The sequence below is a fragment of the Myodes glareolus genome, chromosome 19 (genome assembly GCF_982192425.1).
Source record: "Myodes glareolus chromosome 19, mMyoGla1.1, whole genome shotgun sequence".
NCBI lineage: Eukaryota > Metazoa > Chordata > Mammalia > Rodentia > Cricetidae > Myodes > Myodes glareolus.
This window is the reverse complement of record NC_142044.1, coordinates 56,044,788-56,068,991: the sequence shown is the minus strand read 5'-3', so window position 1 is coordinate 56,068,991 and position 24,204 is coordinate 56,044,788. Positions and strand designations below refer to the sequence as shown.

The 24,204-nt window shown below is 39.7% G+C and overlaps 1 protein-coding gene across 12 annotated transcripts in view; it reads right to left on the bottom strand.

Moving 5' to 3' along the window:
- Pphln1 (periphilin 1) overlaps nt 1–24,204 on the bottom strand; it is an 86,723-nt gene that overhangs the window by 29,566 nt on the left and 32,953 nt on the right. For 8 of the 12 annotated variants that reach the window (XM_048444787.3, XM_048444792.3, XM_087899201.1 and 5 more), the window contains 3 exons: nt 14,700–14,911; nt 5,194–5,250; nt 1,897–1,976 (listed from right to left, as the gene is read on the bottom strand). In XM_048444787.3, coding sequence (XP_048300744.3) covers nt 1,897–1,976; nt 5,194–5,250; nt 14,700–14,911 — 349 coding nt within the window. The remainder of the gene's footprint in view (nt 1–1,896; nt 1,977–5,193; nt 5,251–14,699; nt 14,912–24,204) is intronic. The other 4 variants (XM_087899202.1, XM_087899198.1, XM_087899196.1 and 1 more) reach the window with 1 other exon arrangement.

Here is a 24,204-nt window from a genome sequence, read left to right as displayed (position 1 = left end):
TGGGTCTGCATAATATAGTTTTGGGGGCTAGAGAGATGGCTAAAACGGCCAAGAGTACACACTGCTCTTACAGAGAAACTGAATTTGGTTCTTAGCACCCGTGTGGTTGGCTCATAATTACCTGTAACTCCAGATCCAGAACATGAAAACCTCTGATCTCTGGCACTAGCACTCAAATGCACACACCCACACATATGTGTAATTAAAAACCATAATCTTTTAAAAAGCCAAAAGGAAGAAGACAGCCAGCCATAGTCAGCCCTAAACTTTCTGCATACTGCGTGGATGGCTCCCATGCACAGTACAGCTCAGACTTATTTTCTACAAATCTCTCTATTATCAGCTCACATCACAGACCAAAATTATCAAGTCTTCAGAAGACAAAGAGAGAAAGTCTGAAACTTACCTCTGAAGTATATTCCACAGATACTAAATAAGCTTAACTCCCTCATTTCAATCTTCCACCCATCCAGAAGGGTTTTGTTTTTATCTCTTGGTTTGTTTGTTTGTCTGCAGGCAGAGTCTCAATCTGTAGCCTAAGTTCGTTCATGATTATGAAACCCCTTTGTCTCAGCCCTCAAGTGCTGGGATCACTGGCATAAGATGCCTACCTAGCTAAGGAGGTTAAAACAGTACCTACCATAAGACAATATATTATTAGAAATACAAAAAAAATTTAAAGAAAATAAAAACATATCCAAGAAAATAATGATATATTTATAATTTTAAAAGAGAAAGTTTATGTTTTCAGGAGAGCTATAGCGCAGAACCAAGCTAATGACTTAGGAGTTCTTGTAAAATGTAAAGAAATCCTCCCACGGGAACTATTCTATCTGTCTATCTGTTACTGAGTGTGTGCACTTGGTAAGTTATCACACAGAACTATTTACTAATGGTTCAAAATAAACCCTGAAAAAAAATACTCCCAAAGCCATAATGTTTGGAAGAAAAAGCTCAACTGAGAAGGTAATTTAAAAACCCAGGACACTGATGCAGTATTAGCAAGACCAGTCTGAGCTACTATGAGGTCAGATCTAATTTTAAAACCAAAGATAAATTTTTCAGAGAGCTGGTTTCTATGCCTGGCAAAATATCTGTCAAACATCTGCAAGGGCAAGAACATCAAGTCTAGCCATGCCACAGAACAGCAAAGAACAATCTGACACTTCAGAATCCTCGACTTCGGAGGGTTCTCCAGTGATAAGATTTGTCACAGAAAGGGCACTTCTCCTCTCAAGCAGAGAGACTGTTGTCCCTGTAGACCAATGGCAGAATGACAGGGGGAACTATTGCTGCTAGAATGTCAAAAACATTAAGAGAAAATCAAAAAGGAGAGAGTATCTGAAAGGAGTTATGAGCATGAGAAAGGGTGAGAGGTTGATAAAGGAAACAAAGTGAAGAAACATCAGCTCCATCGTTCCAACACACTTTGAGCTGGGAACTAAGAATAAAGAACGGGAAGCGAGGAGCAGCTCCCACTTGGAGGAAATTATTTTTGCTTCTGAAGCTTCAGTCTCCTATAGAATTGAGATTTAAACCTAGCTATGGAGTTTCTGTATGGGTTAGTAAAAGGTTATACATGTTAAACTTTTGCCTATGCTCTCAATGCCCCCAATCCTATGAATGCACAGCCGATCTAAATATGTAGCCCATTTGGTTATGGTGAAGAATAGCAAAGGCTACAGCAGCAAATAATACAGTAGCAAAATCTATGGAGAAATATCAATGAGAAAAATGATCATTTATTTTGGCCTTTGTAGTATTTTCAGATAAAGACTTAAAATTCAAGCTTTCAAAGGGTTCATCAAGCATCCTGCATACACACAATATTGTTTGTGCTGGTCAACCCATCATCTTCACATTGCAGTTCTACCTAACTTTAGAAAAGCAACAAACCTTGGATGAAGAGACTGCTGAAGAACTCGAGGGTGAAGTATCTCTTGATGTTTTCAAAGACTGGATGGATCTTTCTTTACCTATATAACAATGGCAAGATTGAATACAGGACAAGAAACAACACAAGATGTAATTCTCTACCTTAGGTGTTTCCAAGTAATAAGGAAAGCCATATACGTACTTTATTCTGAAAGTTCTCATCATATTACTATAGTACTAACATCTAAATCTACCTCTCTTAGTAACACCACAAAACATTAATGTAATGTGGAATGAAATAACGTCATATATGGCAGTCTAGACCATACCAACGTCAGTTGGTAAGTATGATCACAGAAATGCTAAAAAAGGCAAAACACATTTTAATTAGAGGCTCCACCAACTTCCCTGCCACCTCTAAGCAAGCTCTAGAGAATCAGGTTTCTGAGTACCTCAGTTGGTACCTCAGGTGGTATTAAATAATACCTCTTCCCAAGGTTCTGAAGACAGGAAGCTACTCTACACCAGTGACTCTCAGTCAAGGACAGTTTTGTCCTTCCCACCCTGGCACTGGGCAATGTGTAAACCATGACGTTTTCTGCTGCTGAAAATCTTTAACATATCATAATATAAATACACAGAATGTTATTAGAGTTAGTATGTAACTACCACAGAGCAATTTATCTGTTAAGAGACAGCCCAGAGAGTACTATACACAGGGAATTTAGCAGATACTCCTAAAACATTCACACCATTTAAAAGAATTTAGAAATCAATAATTCAGAGCACTGATCCAGAGCCCAGTATAAGGTATGTTAACAATTGTTTTGTTTATAATAAACCTCTATAAGATAAAGTCACCACCATTTGTTATTTCAGATACTCACATAATGCTGCATGGAACCATTTTTAATAAAAACATAAGCCAGAAAATATATGAACATTATTATGTAAGTAGGTTCAACAACCAAAATTTAATTACATTTAGTTTTTAGTTAGCTAATTTATTTAAACTGTTTTAATATCATTTTATAAAAATTATTAAAAGTAAGCTGTTTCTGATTAAAAAAATCTTACTAATAACTTTCAACATATAGGCAATTCTGTCATCTTAAGTTCTGGGAAAACTAAAACTATGAACAATACAAAGCTGCTTTAGAAAGTGGGCACACAAATGTTGCTAAAGCCTAGAAAGTGGAGAGAGCCCAGAGGGCAGGCAAGAGCAGAAGCAGACACCAAGTCACCTGCAGAGTGCAGCGAAGCCAGCTTTCTTCAGAGGCTCCACAAACTTCCTGCCACAGCTAGGCAAGCCCTAGAGAAGCAGGCTTCTAACCACCTTGGTATTAAACAGCTTTTGCCAGGGTACTGAAGACAAGAAGCCACACTATACCAGTGGCTCTCAGCCAGGGACAGTTTGTCCTTCCCACCCTGACACTGGGCAATGTGTAAAGAAATTCTGATTGTCTTCTGTGAGAGAATATCACTGCCATATACAACTGCAGGCCTAAGACAATATGAGAGATTTCTATGCGGGATAGCCCCATCCATCATCCATAACAGAATCATCCAGCTTCAATAATGCAAAGGCTGAGTGAGAAACCCCCACCCTAAGTTTAGTACTCCAATTCTGAAGTTTCAACAGTTTTTTGGGTTTTTTTTTTTGTTTTTTTGTTTTTTTTGTTTTGTAAAAGACAGGACCTAGATTCTTGTGGTAGCATAAGTTCCAGGCCACCCAAGGCTGACTAGTGAGATCCTATTTTTAAAATACACAAATTACTTGGTCAGGGGTAAAATACACAAATTACTGATACAATCATCATGACATTCTCCAACAGCCAAGAACATTGCTTACTGTATTTCTAATGCATGTGGCAAATTGTATACTGCATTGTAAGTCTATCCTAGTGCCCAAGCTCCTAGGGCAGTGGTTCTAAACCTGTGGGTTGCAACCTCTTTAGGGGTCACATATCAGATATCCTCCATACCATATTTACATTACAACTCATAATTTTGCTCATAACAGCAGCAAAATTATAGTTACAAAGTAGCAATGAAATGTTTTTATGGTTGAGGGTCACATGAGGACAGTAGTAAAGGGTCACAGCATTAGGAAGCTCAATAGCCACTGTCCTAGAGGAACAAGTATCATGACTATAGTAGCTCTGGTCTACAAAGCCTATAGACTTAAGAGCATGAGTAGGCACTCAAAGTTAAATAGAAAGTCAACTTATTTTTTACACTTAAGTTACTAAATAAAGGCATAATTATGTTAGGTAATTAGTTGTATACGAGTCCGTCATTGGGGAAAGACCTCTACCTCAAACTCAAACACAGCACACTGTAAAACTAAGAACTGAAACTGGAAAGCTCTGATTTGGGGTCAAAGAAAGATATTGGAGACATATCTCTGACATTCTGACTACCCAGATAAAGGAGATAAACATATACCCTTTGTCCTCTTCCTTGAGAGTTAATTCAATGGGCTTGTCAATCATTTGTGCAGGAAAACACCCTTCTGGACAAACTGTCTGTTCTAGAGACCTTAGAAGACATTTAAATATAGATGGTTCCTTTGGCCACTGGCCATTCTCACCCTTCAAGCTTCTTCAATAAACACCATCTATTATCTAATATGCTATATTCTGTGTGGCTCATCTAAACTGTTTTCAAGATCACAGGGATAGGGGAGCCCAGGGAAGGCTAGAGCAAAATCCTCGTGCCAATTATATATTCAATTTTAGCATGCATTAGCGAGAACACAGGGAAAAAAAACAGCAACAACATACACCAGAGAAAAGATGACAACTTAACAGCTGTCAATCTCAAAATTTGCTTTGCAAACAGGACATTGCTAGTGTAGCTAGGCCAGGTATGATCCCAAGTGTAGCCCAAAAATCTTTCCTGATTTCAGATGCTCAGGGTTAACATAAGCAGACATCAATCAATCTTTGTATGTAGAAGCAAAGGATTGCTGAAGGAAAAGAAATGGTTTCTCAGAAACACTCATTTATACCTGCTTCATAAATGAGTGGACAAGCAAGAAGCAAGGGACAAAGACAAACAAAGACGACAGCAAAAACTGCAAAGTAGAATCTCTAACTCCCATTGCCAATGGACTTATTATTCTATAGGCTCTATCCTCTTGTGGCAGCCATTCCTGAGTAAGAATGGCTGGTCAAGACAACCAACTACCTGGCTATATTGCTAGTGATAGTGGATTTGAGAGAGCAGTAAGACACTTTTCCCATTTAAATAATTTCTCAAATCAAACCTCCCACCCTTTCAAAATTCCAGATCAAAACCTACTTCCAAACTCACCTCTTCCTGGATTTGCTTCATTCTGTTGTTTGTAGGAAGCACCAACACGCGTGGACTCTAGGGAAAGGTGGCAGGGAGGAATTAACACCAGCACCTCTGTGCCAGGGAGGAGCATGGTAACACCCCAGGAGTATGAGTAAAGAGAAGAGGTACTTCTGAGCACTTGCTGGTGATCCTAACCTCCTCCAACCCCACGTCAAGCTGAGCTGTACGAGCAGCTCTACTCAAGAGAAACCAAAGCAGAACGGGAAAGAACCAGATGTTCTGCATACTGCAGTGATCACTCAAAGAACTATCAGACACCTGATGGTTCCTAAAAACAATCTTTTTACAGAAGAAACATATAGTTACCTAGAATAATAAACAGCAGATACAAAAAGCTTTGTATGAGACCCCTTAACCTACCTAAAAATGAGTCTAGTAAAAATATCTTACTACAGGAAAGGGGACTAGAGTCTAGCACCCCACCGAGACACTCACAGGCTAGTCACCTATTCTGAGAGCAACTCAGAGCTCACCCGCGACTGTGTGTATTAAGAAAAGATTTCTTTTCCGTATGTCCAACCATTCAAATGCCCACAGCTTGCTAACATCTCCCCACCAGAAACCAGTAACCTGCATTCAGAAATCCTTTAAGTTCAACTAACTATCTGACCCTTCTCATGTGGACACAAAACAAATGGCATGTCCTCTTGCAGGTCTCTCTGCTAACCTGTTTCCTATCTGTTTGCTTCTCAATTATAAACTATCAGAGAATATAGAAGGAAATGATTGCAATTTCTCTATCATGTTCACTAAGGGGAAGTGTGAGAACCAGCTAAGAATGAGAGGCTACATGAAAAACATTATGTGCATAAGTAGCAACATTTATGTTCATACAAAAACTATAAGGTTCACATTCAAAGATGTGGTACAGATCACATATACAGTGTGGAGGACGGGTGTCAGTTAGACTGTTGGAAGGGAAATCACCATTAGTGATAAAATATAATACCAGGAAAGTTTTCTGGCTTGTTCAAGAATAGATTTACCAATACTCTAATATTGCAATAACTAAAACTTACTGATTCTTTTCACAAAGTCTCTCATACAGGAATTTTCCTCAGATACAAATTTACAGCTACCATCCTGGTTGAACCCTTCACTATGCTATATTCAGAATATCAAAACATTGTTAGATTCTTATAGAGACAAAAAGACCAAAAATAAAGGTTCCCAAATAATCCTCCACTATCTAATGATCAGACCATAGCTGCTTGATGCCTAATACAACAAAGTATTATGAAATCCCTAATAACTCCTAAGCTTCTCCCCAAATGCCCTGTCTTATAATAGAGACCCCTCCATAATAACAGGGTCTTGCTCTTGCCATCTACCAAATGGCCCAGAAGGCAAGGCCAGTAGCTTCTCTTCACCACTACAGATTGATTGTCCTTTTGCACAACCACTGCACTCCTGTCCACATCCTGTACTACAGCTCCTCTATCAGCTCTGGTCTGAAAAAATATCCTTTCTTCTTGGTGTTTCTCAACCAGCAAAATACTTTGATAGGCGAGCTGGGGAATGCACCCCATGCCTCCCTTGGCATCTCCTGACTGGGCTGTGGTGGCAGGAGGAGCATCTCTGCAGCAGACTCCAAGGCTTTGGGGCTCTAACTACCCAAGATCTCACTCTCCCTCAGAAGACCCAACAGGCTCTAAGATCAGCACTTCAAAGACACCCCAGAATGGCTGCGCACACATCTCATCAAATCAAGTCAAGCATCACTCCCTCTAACCTCCCAGCAGGAGCTTCTTAACAATTTTTATCAGGTCAAACATTGGAACAAAAATCCTCCGATTTCTAGTTGAACCCTTTTCATTTGCAAGCAAATTCTTCAGATTTTGTGATATATTTCCAAAGACTGTCTTCTCTGTATCCAGGCCAATCCTAAAGGAGATTTCAAATTTCCTCCCCCTTTATAGCATATTTACCAAAGGGGAACGTATAGTTTCTGACAAACAGTTCATTCATTCATTCATTTATGTTTTTCAAGTCAGGGTTTCTCTGTGTAGTTTTGGAGCCTGTCCTGGAACTAGCTCCTATAGACCAGGCTGGCCACAAACTCAAAGAGCTCCGCCTGACCCTGCCTCTCACGTGCTGGGATTAAAGGTGTGAGCCAACACCGCCTGGCTTGCAAACCGATTTTTAATAATCAGCAGCTTTCACTTCCAACATCAGGTAAGGAATAAAAGTGCCTTTCTCAAAATTATCTCCATGTAGCCTTATGTTCTTCATCTTCCAGAAAGGAAGATATCTAATTTAAGAGATCCCGCACTAAGCTTCCACTCAAGAATCAACATCACTGGCCCATTCTTTTCCCAGTTTGCATCGTTACAATTGAGCATTAGCCATATCTACAGGTGTCTCAGGCTCTTCACAGTAAGCCTTCCTCAGACAGTCCTCATACTGGATCCAGAGGTTTGCTGACTGTCTCAGGGTGCTACATGCCTGGGACAGACAAACAAGACTTAACTGACTCAAATTTTCCAGATAACTGCCTTATAGTAACCCAGGAGGATGGGTCTATCTTTAAACCCACTCACAAAACCAAAGGCCACCTGCAGCTATGTATGTACCAGACCAATCAGGTCCTCCTCGAGTGTCCAAATAAAGTCAAGTTAAAAGGCCTGTCACTGTGGATGTCTTTGTCTAGAATTAAGACTGTTCCACTACAATTTCAAGCAATCTTAATAGACATAAACATATTGGCACATCTGTTTACTGGTGTACTATTCCCAATAGCCAGAAAATGAGATCAGCCTCCACATCCATCCAGAGACGGATAAAGAGAGCACAGTACTTATGAGCAATAAAATTGTATCCAGTTGCTAAAAAAGAAATCATGGCATTTGAAAGAAAACAGGTGGAAATGGAAACCATTATGTTAAACAAAAGTATGACAGACGCTAAGAGGCAACTACCACAAAAAGTACAGAGAAAGAATATTGAGTGCTGAGCACAAAATGGGCAGCCATATCACACCCCATCCTCCCAAAGCTCAGGGGTCACTGTGGAAGAGGGGGCAGAAAGACGGTAGGAGTCAGAGGTTCTAGAAGATTGCCGCAAAACGTTTCCAGACAAGACAGGCCTGACACACAAAACCTGCACAAGACCAAGCTTCTAAAACTTCAACCTGTATAGGAGAGGGGCTCACAGTTGATGGCTCTGTTCCATGACGCGGTTCCAAACACGATTTGACTGCTACTACCTTAACTTCCCTAAGCGATAGACCAAAACCTCAAACTATGAATGAAAATACAGCCCCCACCCCGTTCCTCTAAGTTTATATCAGGGTATTTTGTCACAAAATGAAACTAAGGCACATGATACACGGGATGCTATCAGGAGCAGTGAGCCAAAGCACACAATCAGCCATGCTGTTCACAAGGACAAACAGCTCAAAACGTAGGATACTGTGTTTCTAGGCTATGAAGCTCGGCAGGTAAGGTGAAGCCAATGCATTACCAATTTAAAGACATATTCAACCTGTAACTGAAATTGGTGCCACTGTAAGCCAAGGAGCATTTCCACTGGATCCACAGAGACATAAAGTGTTAGGCACTGGGAGTGAAACTAAAAGCTGTAGACACAACTTAATGCACTGAAGAAATATTCATCAAGTCCTGTAAGAGTCTGACGGTATTTGGTGACTCCTTGCACATAATAGCTAAATATATACCTAATATAATCTTTCAAACAATACTCTCTTCCTGAGATAGGATTTCCTGCTGAAAGCAAAGATTAGTGTAACCACTTTAACAACCACTGCTCATTCTTGACAAATCACGAGAACAAAGGAGACTTTAGAAAATGAAACCCATAAAGCATCATTAATGATGACAAAGTTATGCATTATGTCTCACAAACCACTGTGGAAAAACTCAGTGCAGTGCTTAACAAGCAAGGACATGCCAGGAGACAAACACCACAACACAGACACTGTACCAGGTCACTCTTGAACACTGAAGCTTTAAAATGAAAATACAAAGGGACTCATAGTGACAAGAAATTCTGTGAAATAATTACAAGAACGATTTTAACAAGTGGGATAATCAGACTCAGAAGGACAAAATTTGCATATTCTCTCTTCTCTGTGGAACCCAGATTGCTTGGTATAAAAGGAGAAAGGATGCTATTCGGGAAGAACAAGTGGATCACAAGATGGGAGACAAAGGGGGTAGAAGAGTATGATCCAAGTGTGTTATATACATGAGTAAAAATGTTTTTGTATAGTTAATATACACCGATTTTTAAAAAAACTTAAGGACTTTGAAGAATGTGCGTAAGAGGGAACTTGATGGTTCTGTTGTTACGTCTCATGCTAAACAAATTTTAAATGATAAAAGGGTAAGAGAACGAGGCAACCCAGGCCATCCTGCAGTGCTATCATTTAAATATGGACACCGAGAAGACTGACGATGATGAGCTCACAGCCGCACTCAGAACCTGAGGATCTGAGCATGCGCCACACTCCTGCAGCCTTAGAACTCAGCAGGCAGAGCTAAGAGAGGATAGGGAGTCCCAGGCTCTTTCAGCAACATCGAAGCCAACTCGGATTATATGAGACCCTCTCCCGAAGTAAACAAAATGAGAGAAAAATTATTCGGTGAATTATAATTACGAACCTTGCCAATCCTGACAATGAGTCCAATTACACAGAACTCACGCAGTGGATGAGAGAACTGCTCTCCCCAAGTAGTACTCTGACGTCTGTACACAGAGTGTGACATGGACGCACACACGGGGCAAATGAAAAACACACTACAACTAACAAGAAAAGTGGCCGAAGTCTGGCAAAAGATGACTCCATCAATAAAATCCTTTCCCAATAAATTTCAGGACTTGATTTGACCTGTAGTACCCTTGTGTGGCAGTCAGACAAGGGGCCAGGGAGACGGTTCAGCAAGTACAGGCACTTCCAGCCATGCTTTATGACGTAAATTCAACCCCCAAGATCCACATGAAGAGGATACCAGATCTCCCATGCTCTTGGATTGGGAGGATCAACATAGTAAAAATGGCAATTCTACCAAAAGCAATCTATAAATTCAATGCAATCCCCATCAAAATCCCAACAAAATTCTTCACAGACCTTGAGAGAACAATAATCAACTTTATATGGAAAAACAAAAACCCCAGGATAGCCAAAACAATCTTATACAATGTAAGTACTTCCAGAGGCATTACCATCCCTGACTTCAAATCCTATTACAGAGCTACAGTAATGAAAACTGCTTGGTATTGGCACAAAAACAGAGATGTTGACCAATGAAATCGAATCAAAGACCCATATATTAATCCACAAATCTATGAACACCTGATTTTCGACAAAGGAGCTAAAATTATACAATGACAGAAAGAAAGCATCTTTAACAAATGGTGCTGGCATAACTGGATGTCAACCTGTAGAAGAATGAAAGTAGATCCATATCTATCACCATGCACAAAACTCAAGTCCAAATGGATTAAAGACCTCAATATTAATCTGACCTCATTGAACCTCATAGAAGAGAAAATGGGAAGTAGTCTATAACACATGGGCACAGGAGGCTCTAGAGGGGTTCCCAGGTCCAAGAAGATGTCTCCAGCTTGTTCCTTGGGCTGCAGAGGAGAGGGTGCCTGAACTGGCCTTGTCCCATAGCCACACTGATGAATATCTTGCATATCATCATAGAACCTTCATCTGGCGATGGATGGAGATAGAGACAGAGACCCACACTGGAGCACTGGACTGAGCTCCCAGGGTCCAAATGAGGAGCAGAAGGAGGGAGAACATGAACAAGGAAGTCAGGACCACGAGGGGTGCGTCCACCCACTGAGACGGTGGGACTGATCTAATGGGAGCTCACTAAGGCCAGCTGGACTGGGAGTGATGGAGCATGTGATCAAACCGGACTCTCTGAATGTGGCTGTCAATGAAGGTTGACTGAGAAGTCAAGGACAATGGCACTGGGTTTTGATTCTACTGTATGGACTGGCTTTGTGAGAGCTTGGTTTGTTTGGATGCTCACCTTCATAGACCTGGATGGAGGGGGGAGGACCTTGGACTTTCCACGGGGCAGGGAACCCTGACTGCTCTTAGGACTGGAGAGGGAGGGAGAGGAGGGAAGGGAGAGGGAAAAGGGAGGTGGAGAAGTAGTGGAAATTTGTAATAAATAAATTTAACCCCCCCCCCCAAAAAAACAAACTATAATGTCAAAACATTGGCTTAAATTTTCAGCCTTTTAAAATAAGGAAAACTTATTAATGAGATTTTGGTTAGATACTAAATGCATTGGCACCTTATCATTTGCTATATCATAATCACTAAATATAGAACCACTGTGCTACCAGATCACTGAAATGCATTGTATAAAACCAATTTGTGCATTGTCTGTTATGAAAAAAAACTATAATGAAGGCATATTCCCTCTTTCTTTCTTTATATGCTATGTTATGCACAGTGCCCTGCAATTCTCAATATTACAACCTTGGCCTCCTAACAAGTTGAAACTGTAAACAATTAAATATTAATATATCAATAACATATGGAAAAGAATGAAGCAACTAACTATGTCCATGCAGCAACAAAAAGAATGTTCCCGATATCGGACTGCCTTATGTGTCCATTAGGCTTACACTTATTTCTTTTGCTTTCCTAGTGACTCAGTATTCAAAATCCACATTTGTCTTTTCGTTTTCTCTGAAAAAAAATCATTTTTAAATACAGATGCTTTAATAAAGTCTCTTTGAAACTGCAAAAAAAAAGATCCACATGATAAAAGGAGAAAATTTTCAATGTTTTTTTTTGACCTCCACACATGTGTCAAGATACATATGCACCACCCCTATACAAATACCCCAAGAAACTAAATCCCTATGCTCTGCTAAATTTATTAACCACACACCAATTTCTTTGTCATTGCTCATCACCACAGATACTAAGGATGAGACAACTCCTGAGACACGGTGGCTCACATATGCTCCTTCCCAAATTCTATAGTCTGAGCCACTAAAGTCAAAATGGAGATAGGAAAATGCTTCCCCAGAAAATTCTGCTTTAAGTCAGTCCAGTGACACTAGAGAGGTTAGGACAGGGGGACAACTGGAAGCTCAGAGTCATTCTGGGATCCACAATGAGTTCAATGACAGCCTGGGATTATAGCTAAATCCTGCCTCAAAACACAAGGAAAAAGCTTGTTTCAGAAAAACAAAAAGTAGGGCTCATTTGCCATCCAACTAACTTTAATGACTTTAATAGGTGTTACCACATAAAAGCCTCATTTCTATTTACTATTTTATATTTTATTAAGATTTCATTATTAGCTGTCAAAGGTATTTTTCTCCCCCCCACCAAACTGTTACATTTAAGATACACATATCTGAAAGGGGTGGGGGAGGTTAAAAGATGTGTGGGATTTTAACTATATCTCTAATCATGAAAGCATTTAGTAGAGCTAGAGGTTGTCTACTGTCTTGAAAGCTTTTTGGGGTGGGGGTGGCTTCCTGAGTCAGAGGGTAAAAACCAAATGAATAAATACACTGGCACTACCCTTACAGCACAAGTCCCGGTTTCCAAAAGGTTCTTAAGCAATCACAGTATGCTGCTGTTGTTTTAATTTTTCAAAGGACATGCTGACTAAAAATCTTTTGTTTTCTTGAGCTAGAGCAATTTTCAGTGGTTTAGCGTGCTTGTTGCTCTTTTAGAGAAGCCCAGTTCAATTTTCAGCATTCATACAGTGGCTTACAACAATTTACAATTCTTATTTTAAGGAATCTAATGCCCCACTTCTGGCCTTCTAGGGCACCAGGCAAACACAAACATAGAATCAGTATTATTGCAGATGATTTGTTTGGGATGTTGCTCCCAGACCACCAAAGGAGTCGAGACTTGGTTCAGAGGGTGAGGGACTACATCCAGCTGACTGGAGTGGACCATATTGCTTTCTGGAGGACACACAAGAGGACTAAAGAGGGGTCAAATGAGAGGTGCCAACTTTTTGAGCAGGGGAAGCACGGAGTGTAGAGGTTGCTGATCGTTTTCTCCATCATTCTGTTCTTGCTCTAACATCTGACTCCAAAGCATTTTTATAAATTTTGTATTATAAAATTTAATAAAACAATAAAAGAAGCCACTTTATCTAGCCTCCAATGTGAGGAAGGGTCCCACAGCGACAGTGACCATGCTACCCCAGGTCACCAGCAAGGGCTTTTCCCACTGAAAATCTCGCAACACAGTATGTCTAGTGCATAAACATAGAAGCAGACATCACATTCATACACATTACATTAATTAATTTAAAAATAAAACTTTTCTGTGTTTATATGTGTTTGTAGTGTGGGACAATTCTATATTCTGTCAATTGTATTTTAAATAAATGCTGATTGGCTGGTAGTCAAGAAGGAAGTATAGGCAGGAAAACCAGACAGGAAGTAGAGGTGGGACAATGAGAACAGGAGTATTCTGGGAAGAAGAAAGCTCTTCCTGCAGTCCTGTCCAGACACCAAAGAAGCAGGATATGACCTGCCCCGCCGAAAAAGGTACCAAGCCATGTGGCTAACATAGATCAGAATAATGGGTTAATATAAGCTATAAGAGCTAATAAGAAGCCTGAGCTAATGGGCTAATCAGTTTATAATTAATGTAAATTTTCTATGTGATAATTTCGGGGCTAAGCTAGCCTGGTGGCTGGGGCAACAAGCAGGCTCCCATGTTACATGTTTGTTGTGTGAACACCAACATGGATGTATCACGGCACACATGGAATTCAGAGAACCACCCTGGGTGTTAGTCCTTGCTTTCTGCCTTGTAAGAGATGTCTTATAGTGGCCATTACTGTATACAATAGACTAGCTTTCCTTTCTCTAGAAGTGGAGAGGTTAGCATTATCTGTCTTTTCTTATATGTTCTAAGAATCAGAACTTGTACACACAGCACTTTTCCCCACTGAGCCTTCTTCTTAGCCCTTAATGATATTCCTACCTCTTCAGGCTCATTCAGACACCTGCTTGCAAAAAGATGTTTGCTGTGAAGCTTTACTCTTTGCAAATAATAAACAGTAGTTTTGCGAATAATAGACAACTTAAAGATATTTGCTGAACACAAGACTCTAACGACATCTACCAAGAAAGACAAGGGGAGGCCGTGAGTGGGAGAAGAAGGCTGAGGCTATAACTGAAAGGTCTTGGACTACTAGGAAGTATGGGAGCGTATTCACTTTTAGACTTGATAACAAGGACCTCTTTCACACACTGACGAATTCAAGCATGAACTGTTGTGCAGACTCTAATTCCATACAAAGAACCGAGGAAGGTATGTGTGTGTACTTACTGTACTATTCTGTCACGTTTCTGAGTGTTTGAAATTACTCAAGAAAAGATACATCTCCTACACCACGAATCAGTCTGACTTAGTACACTCTCATCAGAGAGAGTTCTGAATACACGACAGAGAAAAAGGAACAAGAAAAGGAAAGCAGACGTACTTCTGTGCTGAGATTGATGGAAGGAGTGTGTTCTGCTCCGTTCTGGAGAATAGCTTCTACTGCTGAGACTGGAGCCAGATCTGCTGTGTGGGGAGTCCTTCCGACCTACAGGTGATTCTCTGAAAACAGGAGCGTCCCTTTTATGGGGAGATCGTTCTCTTGAATAATGAGAAGAGTAGAAACTCTTTCTTCTAAAGCCATCTCTCATGTCCCTTTGAAGGAAAAAAAAAAGATAATTATATCCTCTATCTGAATACACAAATGGCAAAGATCTGATTACAAGCCATGCTACACTGGAGTCTTGGCTCCCCCTTTTTAACAGTGACTAACTGTTGAAGTCAGTTAACAAAGTGAAACTTCAGCAAAACATGATTTAAAATGTACCACTTTTCACAGCCTGGAGTAAAGCCAGATTATTAAGTACAAAGCTACTTTGTTCTGAAATGTGAAGAAATAGTCTCTACCACTCTCAGAAACACCTGGGAATTATAAAAAGCTCCAAGAAAAACAGCTTAGAGCCTTCTAAATATAGTATGTGATGAACATCTCTCACCCAAAACCTTCACATTCTGAAGCCTATATTCATTAGATGGTATTCCCAAGGACTCCTACTGTGCCACATTTCAGAGTTCACACTAGAAATGTTTACCCCATAAAGGTTATATAAATGTTTAAAAGAAACAAAAACTGAAAACTCCTTATTTCAAGCATCTCTGAGCAGAGAAACTCTCTCTACCTGCATACTACTGACTTTTATCTCTAAAGTCAGTAGCCAAAATGTTTCTTCACAGCTGTTGGGTATGGAGGGCACTGGTAGGTAGTAGATAACAATGCCACCAAAATCCTATAAAAGCCAAGAAACCAAAGCCACACAAGCAGATTCATCTAACCCAAAAGCAATCTCAATCTGACTCCAATCTTGTGTCTTCCACACAGACTGTTATGAAGCCTACAACCTCTATAAATCACTGTATCTTTGCAAACCCAACTTCATTACTAAGCAGCATCAATTCAAAGCAGCAAGTAAGCCTAGCAATAAAATGCTAAGCAGGGCTGAGGATACAGCTCATTACAAATAAAGTAATTAGTAGTGATTACTTTGCATGAAAAACACTGTGACTTGATACTAGCACTGAAAAAAAGAGAAGCAAAAGAGGTAGGAAGGAAGGGGAGAAAAACTTGATATAGGAAAAACATCAAAGTAAATCAAATTATTAAGTGAATCAAGATGTAAGCCTCTATAAAATATAAAAAGAAAAAGCTTAAAATCAAAAGTGAACCTCTAGGGGGCTGGAAAGATGGCTCAGAGGTTAAGAGCATTGCCTGCTCTTCCAAAGGTTCTGAGTTCAATTCCCAGCAACCACATGGTGGCTCACAACCATCTATAATGAGGTCTGGTGCCCTCTTCTGGCCTGCAGGCATACACACAGACAGAATATTGTATACATAATAAATAAATATTTTTTTAAAAAGTGAACATCTATCAAAAGAATGTTCAAAGGAGTTTTAATTAACTTAGCATACTTTCATTAAGTAAAAAAAATTGTTTATTTTTGTTGTTACTGTTTTGAGATAGGGTCTTTCACTGTTTGCCCAGGATACTATCCTCCATTCAACTTCCCAAGTACTGGCATTATAGGCGTGAACCACTGTGCCTGCCAAGTCATGAATCCTTATACAGACAAGGGCTGAGACAAACCAAGGGCATCAATTTTTAGTTTCCATTTCTTTCCCAGTGCTAGAGATCAAACCCAGAGCTTTTAATAAAAATATTTTTTTCCATCTTACACCTGAAAGAATGGCCAAGATCAAAAACACTGATGACAACTTATGCTTGGGAGGTTCTGGAGAAAAGGGAACACTTCTGCATTGCTGGTGGGAATGCAAGCTGGTACGACCCCTTTGGATGTCAGTGTGGCAATTTCTCAGAAAATTAGGAAACAACCTTCCTCAAGACCCAGTAATACCACTTTTGGGTATATATCTAAAGGATACTCAATCGTGCCATAAGGACATGTGCTCAACTATGTTCATAGCAGCTTTGTTTGTCATAGCCAGAACCTGGAAACAACATAAATGCCCCTCAACCGAAGAATGGATAAGGAAAATGTGGTACATTTACACAATGGAGTACTACACAGCAGAAAAAAAAACGACATCTTGAATTTTGCAGGAAAATGGATGGAGCTAGAAAACATTATTTTGAGTGAGGTAACCCAGACCCAGAAAGACATTTATCACATGTAATCACTCATAGGTGGTTTTTAAACATAAAGCAAAGAAAGCTGGCCCACAAACCACAATCCCAGAGAACTTAGACAACAATGAGGACACATAGAACTAATCTACATGGGAAGTAGAAAAAGACAAGATCTCTTGAGTAAATTGGGAGCATGGGGATCTTAGGGGAGGGTTGAAGAGGGGAGGAGAGAGGCAGGGAGAGGAACAGATAAAAATGTAGAGATCAATAAATATCAATAAAAATAATTTTTAACTGATTATCAGTCCCCACCACACAAGCAAGCTGGTTGTCTTGAAGTTCAATTGAGTACTAGTTAATCAGGTCCTTAAATATACCACCATACACAAACAAGTTTCCCCAGGAAAAAGTAAAAAAAATCTAAATTTATCTAGAGCAAATGAACTCATATAAAGCACCAATATTGAAATAAAGCATTCAAGAAGCAGCTCACGCCAACCTCTAGTCAGTCAGTCGCTATGTATGTATTCAGATGCATCGCAGACCCAATACAGAGACAAATCCAACACAGGAGCTATAGGGTCCCTGCTATCACTGAACTCTGAGAATAGGAAGAAAAGCTGTCATTAAACAAATACAAATAATACACATGGATGTAGTCAGCCAACAATCTGAGAAATGGGCACAGGGTGAGATGGGATGATCTCCATCTGGATGGGAGAATGTCAAGTGAAGAACTCATGCAGTATCTAGGTAAGAAATTAAAGACAGCAGTCTTAGGCTTAGAGGAGATTTTGGGCTACCACTTTACACTTGCGTACAATGGAGCAAGATTTAAGCCTGTGAGTACAGATGAAAATAAGGGATAAAAGAAAAAAGGCAGCTCAGTACACAGGGCTAGAAACTATCAAACAGAGAGATGTGCTGCTGAAGAATGAAAAGGCAGGCCTAACATAAAGTAAATATACATAAATAAACATAAGAATGCAGAGAAGATTCTAGGGTCTGACTACACCTGCTGGCAGCTATAGCTGAAACATACAAAAAAGAACTGTTATGACATGTTTTCAGAGATGGGCAGGTAGTCAGTGAGCAGAAAAGAATGTAAGCTAGATATTCTTATAGTTTATTCAAAAGACAACAGACGTCCTACTGAAACTAGAAGATCTTTACTGACTGCTTAGTGGGAAAAGAAACAGCACCCTAATCAGAGGAAAATGTACCACCTACCCCCTTCCTTTGAAAAGATGAACTGCTCCGCTCGAGTTTCCATATCCTAACGCCAGAGGGCAGTCAAATTAAAGCACAGCAATGAGCAGCCCGCCCTGTGCAGTTAGCCTCTCAGTCAGGACACACCAACCACCCCCCAACTTCAGCAAAGACATCACAACAGACAACTACCCTAAGTACCTGTTTGGCAAGTCAATACTTGATCAGATATACAGATATGAATATGCAAATCATTTGATAGACACTGTGGAGAACTGCCGGGCCTAGGGAAGTTTAGCATTTACTGTGACAGGGTCACAGTAGTAAGTGTCCCAGGTGGCTGGTTCTATGATTTAAAGTAGTATCAATGAACCAGTGAGAAACTGGGTATCCCACTTATACATCTGATCACAGTCCATCACCCAGGGAAGTCAGGGCAGGAACAAGGTAGAACCTGGAGGCAGGATCTGAGTGGAGGCCACGAAAAAGTGGTGATTACTGGACTGATTCTTATGGTTTGCTGGGTCTGTTTTCTTTTCTCTCTCTTTAGCCTTTTTTTTCCTCTAATATTGAAAATTATCCAGGCAGTATATTCTGATTAGTTTTCCTTCCCAACTACTCCCAGATTCTCCCCACTTCCCCACCCACTGAAATCCACACACAACTTTTCTCTCATTAGAACTAAAAATTAATAAGAATAATAAGATAAAATAAAACAAATAAACCAGAACAGGACAAAACAAATAAGACTTTTAAAAAGCCAAAGAGAAATCACAATACATACAGATGCTGATACACATACATTTGCACACACAGAAAGCCCATAAAAACAAAACAGGAAACCAGATATTAGCAAACGGTCTGTAAAGTTAGGAAAAGTAAAAGCCCAGACACAGCAGTGAGACCAAAACAAAACAAAATAAACAAACAAAATAAAAAACCCTCCAGAAATAACAATGAAATTGAATTTGTTTTATGTTGGTATAGGGGCTGCCCCTAAGTGTAATTTGTTTCCCCATTGATACTCCTTGGAGAACACTAATTTTTCGTTTGCAAAAAGTTATCAACCGGAGGTAGCTTAAGGGCTAGGGACAGGGACTTGTATCTATTTTCCTCTCAGAACTAGGACCCCATCTGACTTAGAGCTGTGCACACTGCCACAGTCTCTATGACATCATATGCCCAGCATTCCTGTTGTGTCTAAAGACCTTGTTTCCTTGGTTCCTTCCAGCCCACAGGCTCTGTAAAACTTTGTCTCCTCTTCCAGCTCCCTGAGTCCTGAGGGAAATGATTTGATGAGGACACCCTATTTAGGACAAAGTGCTCCAAGGTCTCACTGTAACTTTAAAAACAGGACAACTGACATGGAGCTGAGTTGGCAGGTACGTGCATGAAGTCCTGGATTCAGCCCACAGCACCATATGAAGCTGAGCACAAGACAACACGTGTATAAGGTAGATCAGGATGGCAAGACAGCTCATGGGCAAAGGCACAGGCCATCAGGCCTGACAATCCGGGTCCAATCCCTAAGAACCAACTGTCAGTTTGTCCTCTGACCCACACATGCACATTTTGGCCGGAGTACACCCATAATTACACATACACAATGAATAAATTTGTATTTTTTTTTAAAGTTCATCATCATCCTCAGTTACTTAGAGAGTTTGAGTCCAACCTGGACTACATGTGACTCTCTATATGAAAAAGAACAATAAGAAACCCAAACACTGATTTAGATATTTCAGCAAAACGGAGAGGTGGATCAACCTGTGTAGTAGGAGTTAAACACACAGCAACCATAACTAAAGAAGTGAAGCTAATCAAGGCTACACACGGGGACCCTATCTATAAAAATAAAATAAATAAGTGTAATTAATTTTAGCAAATTTTAACTTAACCCAGCATATCCATCTAATCAACATGTAACCAGTAATTGAAAATCTAATGAACTATTTTACATTGTATTTTCCTCTTAAATCTTGAAATCCCAGGGTTACATATTTTCCAGTTAAATTCTTCTACTTGAAAGACTCAAATCTCAAGTGCTCAATACTGCAGTCAGAGATCTGCATCCTGGAAGTCCAGATTGAGGAGGCAAACAGCCTTCAAACAGAGGGATCAAAGGGCATCGTGTGAAAACATCATCAGAAGAGACTGAAAAGCAAAGATGGACGGTGGTGTAGGAGGGTCTTCTTTGTATGCATTGCTTTCAATGATCAAATAAAGAAACTGCCTTGGCTTTTTGATAGGGCAGGATTTAGATAGGTGGAGTAGACTGAACAGAATGCTGGGAGAAAGAAAGCAGAGTCAGGCAGACACCATGGTTCTCCTCTCTGAGACAGACGCTGGTTAGACTCATCCCGGTAAGCCACAGTCAAGTGGCAATACAGATCACTAGATATGGGTTAAAGCAAGATGTAAGAGTTAGCCAAAAAGAGGCTAGATATAATGGGCCACGCAGTGTTTAAATGAATACAGTTTCCATGTAATTATATTGGGTAAAGCTAGCCGAGAGCCGGGCAGCGGAAAGCGGCCCACCGCTCCTTTTACAACAGGAAGGCATAAGAGACTTAAAACTTCTTATGAAATACTACAGATGCTGGGGGGAAAAAAACTTTAGGAAGGATTTAGAGGTCATGTGACTCTAAATGTTGGGGGAAACTAGGTTATTAGAAATCAAACATACCTGCACTCAAAACTGTCAAGCCAATGTTTTTCTTCCAAAAAAAAAAGAAAAGAAAAAAGAAAGAAAGAAAGAAAGAAAGAAAGAAAGAAAGAAAGAAAGAAAGAAAGGTTTAGAGAGAGAAATTTGTACAAAAGTGGCCTAGGGCTGGTCTTATTTTAATGGTAGATGCCTACCTGTTGCGAAAGGTGAGAAAAAAAGTCATCTTACAGAATGGGAACTGAAAATCCAACACACAAGAATCTGACTGATAAAAAGAACCTAACGTTTGATGGGAGAAAAGATAAAACAAGGAAAATAAGTAGAAAAGAAGGACCATGAAGGAAAATGTATGAAAAGGGTAAACTGTGGAATTTAAAACAGAAGGTCTCATCCCAGCAAAGTGACTATAGAGGCTGCCAAGAGAAGAGTGGAGAAGAGGAAGCCAAGGTCAGGGCAGCCCCAGACCTCTGTGAGCATCACCTGTGAGAGCAGCAGAGACACACATCTAAGGAGGCTCCTTCCGTAGCCACAACAGAACCTCTAAGTTGAGTCCAGAACTCCGCATTCTAAATTCTGAACTTCAATAAAGCTTCCCTGGAGACTTTTACACAAAACTCCTTTGACTTCAACAGCGGACCTTACTAGGTTTCGAGTTGAACAAGAAACCTCTTAAGCAGAAGATGATGATAGTTCATCAAACAGCGTGACCATTCAATCTAACCAATAAAACTAACAAATGCTTTTCATTTGATCTGATGAACTTGCCATGAGGGAACCTTGCCAAAATTAGGATTGGAGAAAAATTTTATTTTTGTCTTTTCAGGAAAACGAAGGCATCCAGCTAAGAAATATGAAGGTCAATGGACAAATGAAACCATCTTAAGAAAAAGAACAAATCATCAAGACATTCCCAAGAAAAAGAGTAAATTGGCCTCTTGGTATATCATATTTCTAACAGGATAAAATTTCATAAATCTTCGCAAATGTTTGTTTCTGCTGTTCTTCACAGACATATAATACAAATGGTCTTTTTGTAGTCCAAATTCAATTAAAAATTAAAAGTGGCTTTGGAATTGGAGAGTAGCTCTCTCCTTCTCTAAACCCAAGATGCTTGTTAAAGTAAAATCCTAAATCTCTATCTCATATCAGAAGAGCCATCTGACATGGTACAGAAAAAAAAATTTAAGAACTATTTTATTGCCGCTAATTCCATGATTCTTTGGTTTTAATTTTACTCTTTAAGGTATAACTATCTCAAATCTTAAAAGATTTATATATATACACTTTAAACTTTTGTCATGATATTTATAGCCATAAAGAGTACTAATTCTAGAAAAAGATTTCATCTATCTTCCTGTACATGATTTGGGGTTTGAGTCTATATCAGCTTTCTTTAAAAAAAAAAAAAAGATTTATTTATTTATTATGTATGCAACATTCTGCCTCCATATATGCCCACATGCCAGAAGAGGGTGCTGGATCTCATTACAGATAGTTATGAGCCACCATGTGGTTGCTGGGAATTGAACTCAGGACTCCAGGAAGAGCAGCCTGTGCTCTTAACCCCTGAGCCATCTCTCCAGTCCCTCTCTATCAGTTTTCTGCAGTGAACCATAAGACTGCCTAATAGCAAACTTTGAAGTCTCCAAAAGGAGGATGGGTCCCACAATGACAATTCCACCAGGGCTAAAACACTACTAAGCTGAAAAAAAAAATGTAAAGCCCAGCTTTTTTGTTTGTTTTGGTTTTCGAGACAGGTTTCCCTGTGTTACAGTCCTAGCTGTCCTGGAACTAGCTCTTGTAGACAAGATTGGCCTTGAACTCACAGGGATTCACCTGCCTCTGCCTCCTGAGTGCTGGAATTAAAGGTGTGTGTCAACAGCGCCCAACCAAAATCGGCTTTTGAAGTATTAACTGTTTAGAGCAATTTCGAGGTAGCTTGCTGAGATGATTCAGCCTAACTGACTACTCTAGTGAGGACTTGAGACAAGCCTTGCATTGTACATTATGCAGAGACTGGACAACAAATGATATAACTAGCTCCCCCAAGACTTGATAATTAAACCAAAATTTTCTTTTCAGGATCCCCTAAAGCTGTCATTATCCCCACACAGCAGGAAGTAGATTTAAGAACACGACACCCAAATTCCCAAGAGGTGGGATGGGTAGTTTTCTGTTTTTTCATCGGGTTATGGATATTTGTCATTGTTTAGGGGTATTGGTTACAAGTTATTATTGGCAAAAGTCAGGAGAAACGCTGAACAAAGTAGTTCAGATTCAGGATTCTTGCTTTGAAAAGAAAAAAGGGGGTATAGATATACAATAGGATACAAAAGTAGATCGAGTCTATTCTGAAAAGAAAACGAAGGGATATAGAAAGATAAATACATTACTGAGTCTGCTTTTAAATTGAAAAAGCAACTACTAGTTTTAAATATCTTACATTGATATGGAATTTTGTATATTGTTACAAATTTAAGGTATTTAAAGTACTCTACACACATTTCTACTCTTGTTCAAGGTATTGTACCTATATGGCTCACTTAACAATGTGATGCAAACCTCTAGTCCTTGAAAGTTATTATTACTAACTCTTTAGGACAATAAGGAAATGCAGGTTAGGAATTAGTCACCTATTACAATCAAACTTGTAGTCATATAAGGTATGTTTTCAAGGTCAAACAAAGATAGTCACTGGGCAGGACAGTGTTCTTGCTTGGACTGCTGCTGTTAGTATGCTGTCTTAATTGGATAAGCAGGACACAAAAGGACTGCTGAACTTTGCCAAGACAAGGTAGGTAGCCCTTCAGAATATCCTGCTTCACAGAAAAGTCAGACGTGTTAGGCTTGTAGGCCGAAGATGGATGCCCCAATATTGCAGAGGAAACTTGGGTGACTGTTTAGGCAGCCTGCTGTTTATATCATTTCTCACATTTTTTGGAAGTAGCTTGCTTGCACTTCCCGCTTACTCAGGTATTATTTCTTTCTCATGTCTCTGATGGAGTTAAGGACTTTATATATGGAGTATTTTCTCTGAATTTGTCAACTGCTATTGGACTACACATTGTGGATATATTTACTGCTTGTGTATATTGTAGATATTGTATTTATTGTGTATAGTTTTTCTTATATTAGTTATAACCTTTTTTATTTTAGAAAATAGGGGAAATGTGGTGATACTTTGTGCTGTAACAAATAAAGCTTGCCTGAAGAACAGAGGGCAGGGCTGGCCATTAGTTAACTTGACAGGTGTGAAGTGATATGGCTGGGCGGAGAGAGGAATAGAGGTGACAGGAGACAGGAGCTTGCCCCTTTTTTGGCTGAGGAGTTAGCAAGGTAAGAGTTGGCTATGGTTTGCTCCTTTTTTCTCTGATCTTTTAGCATTTACCCCAACATCTGGCTCTGGTTTTTTTTATCTTTAAGACCAATTA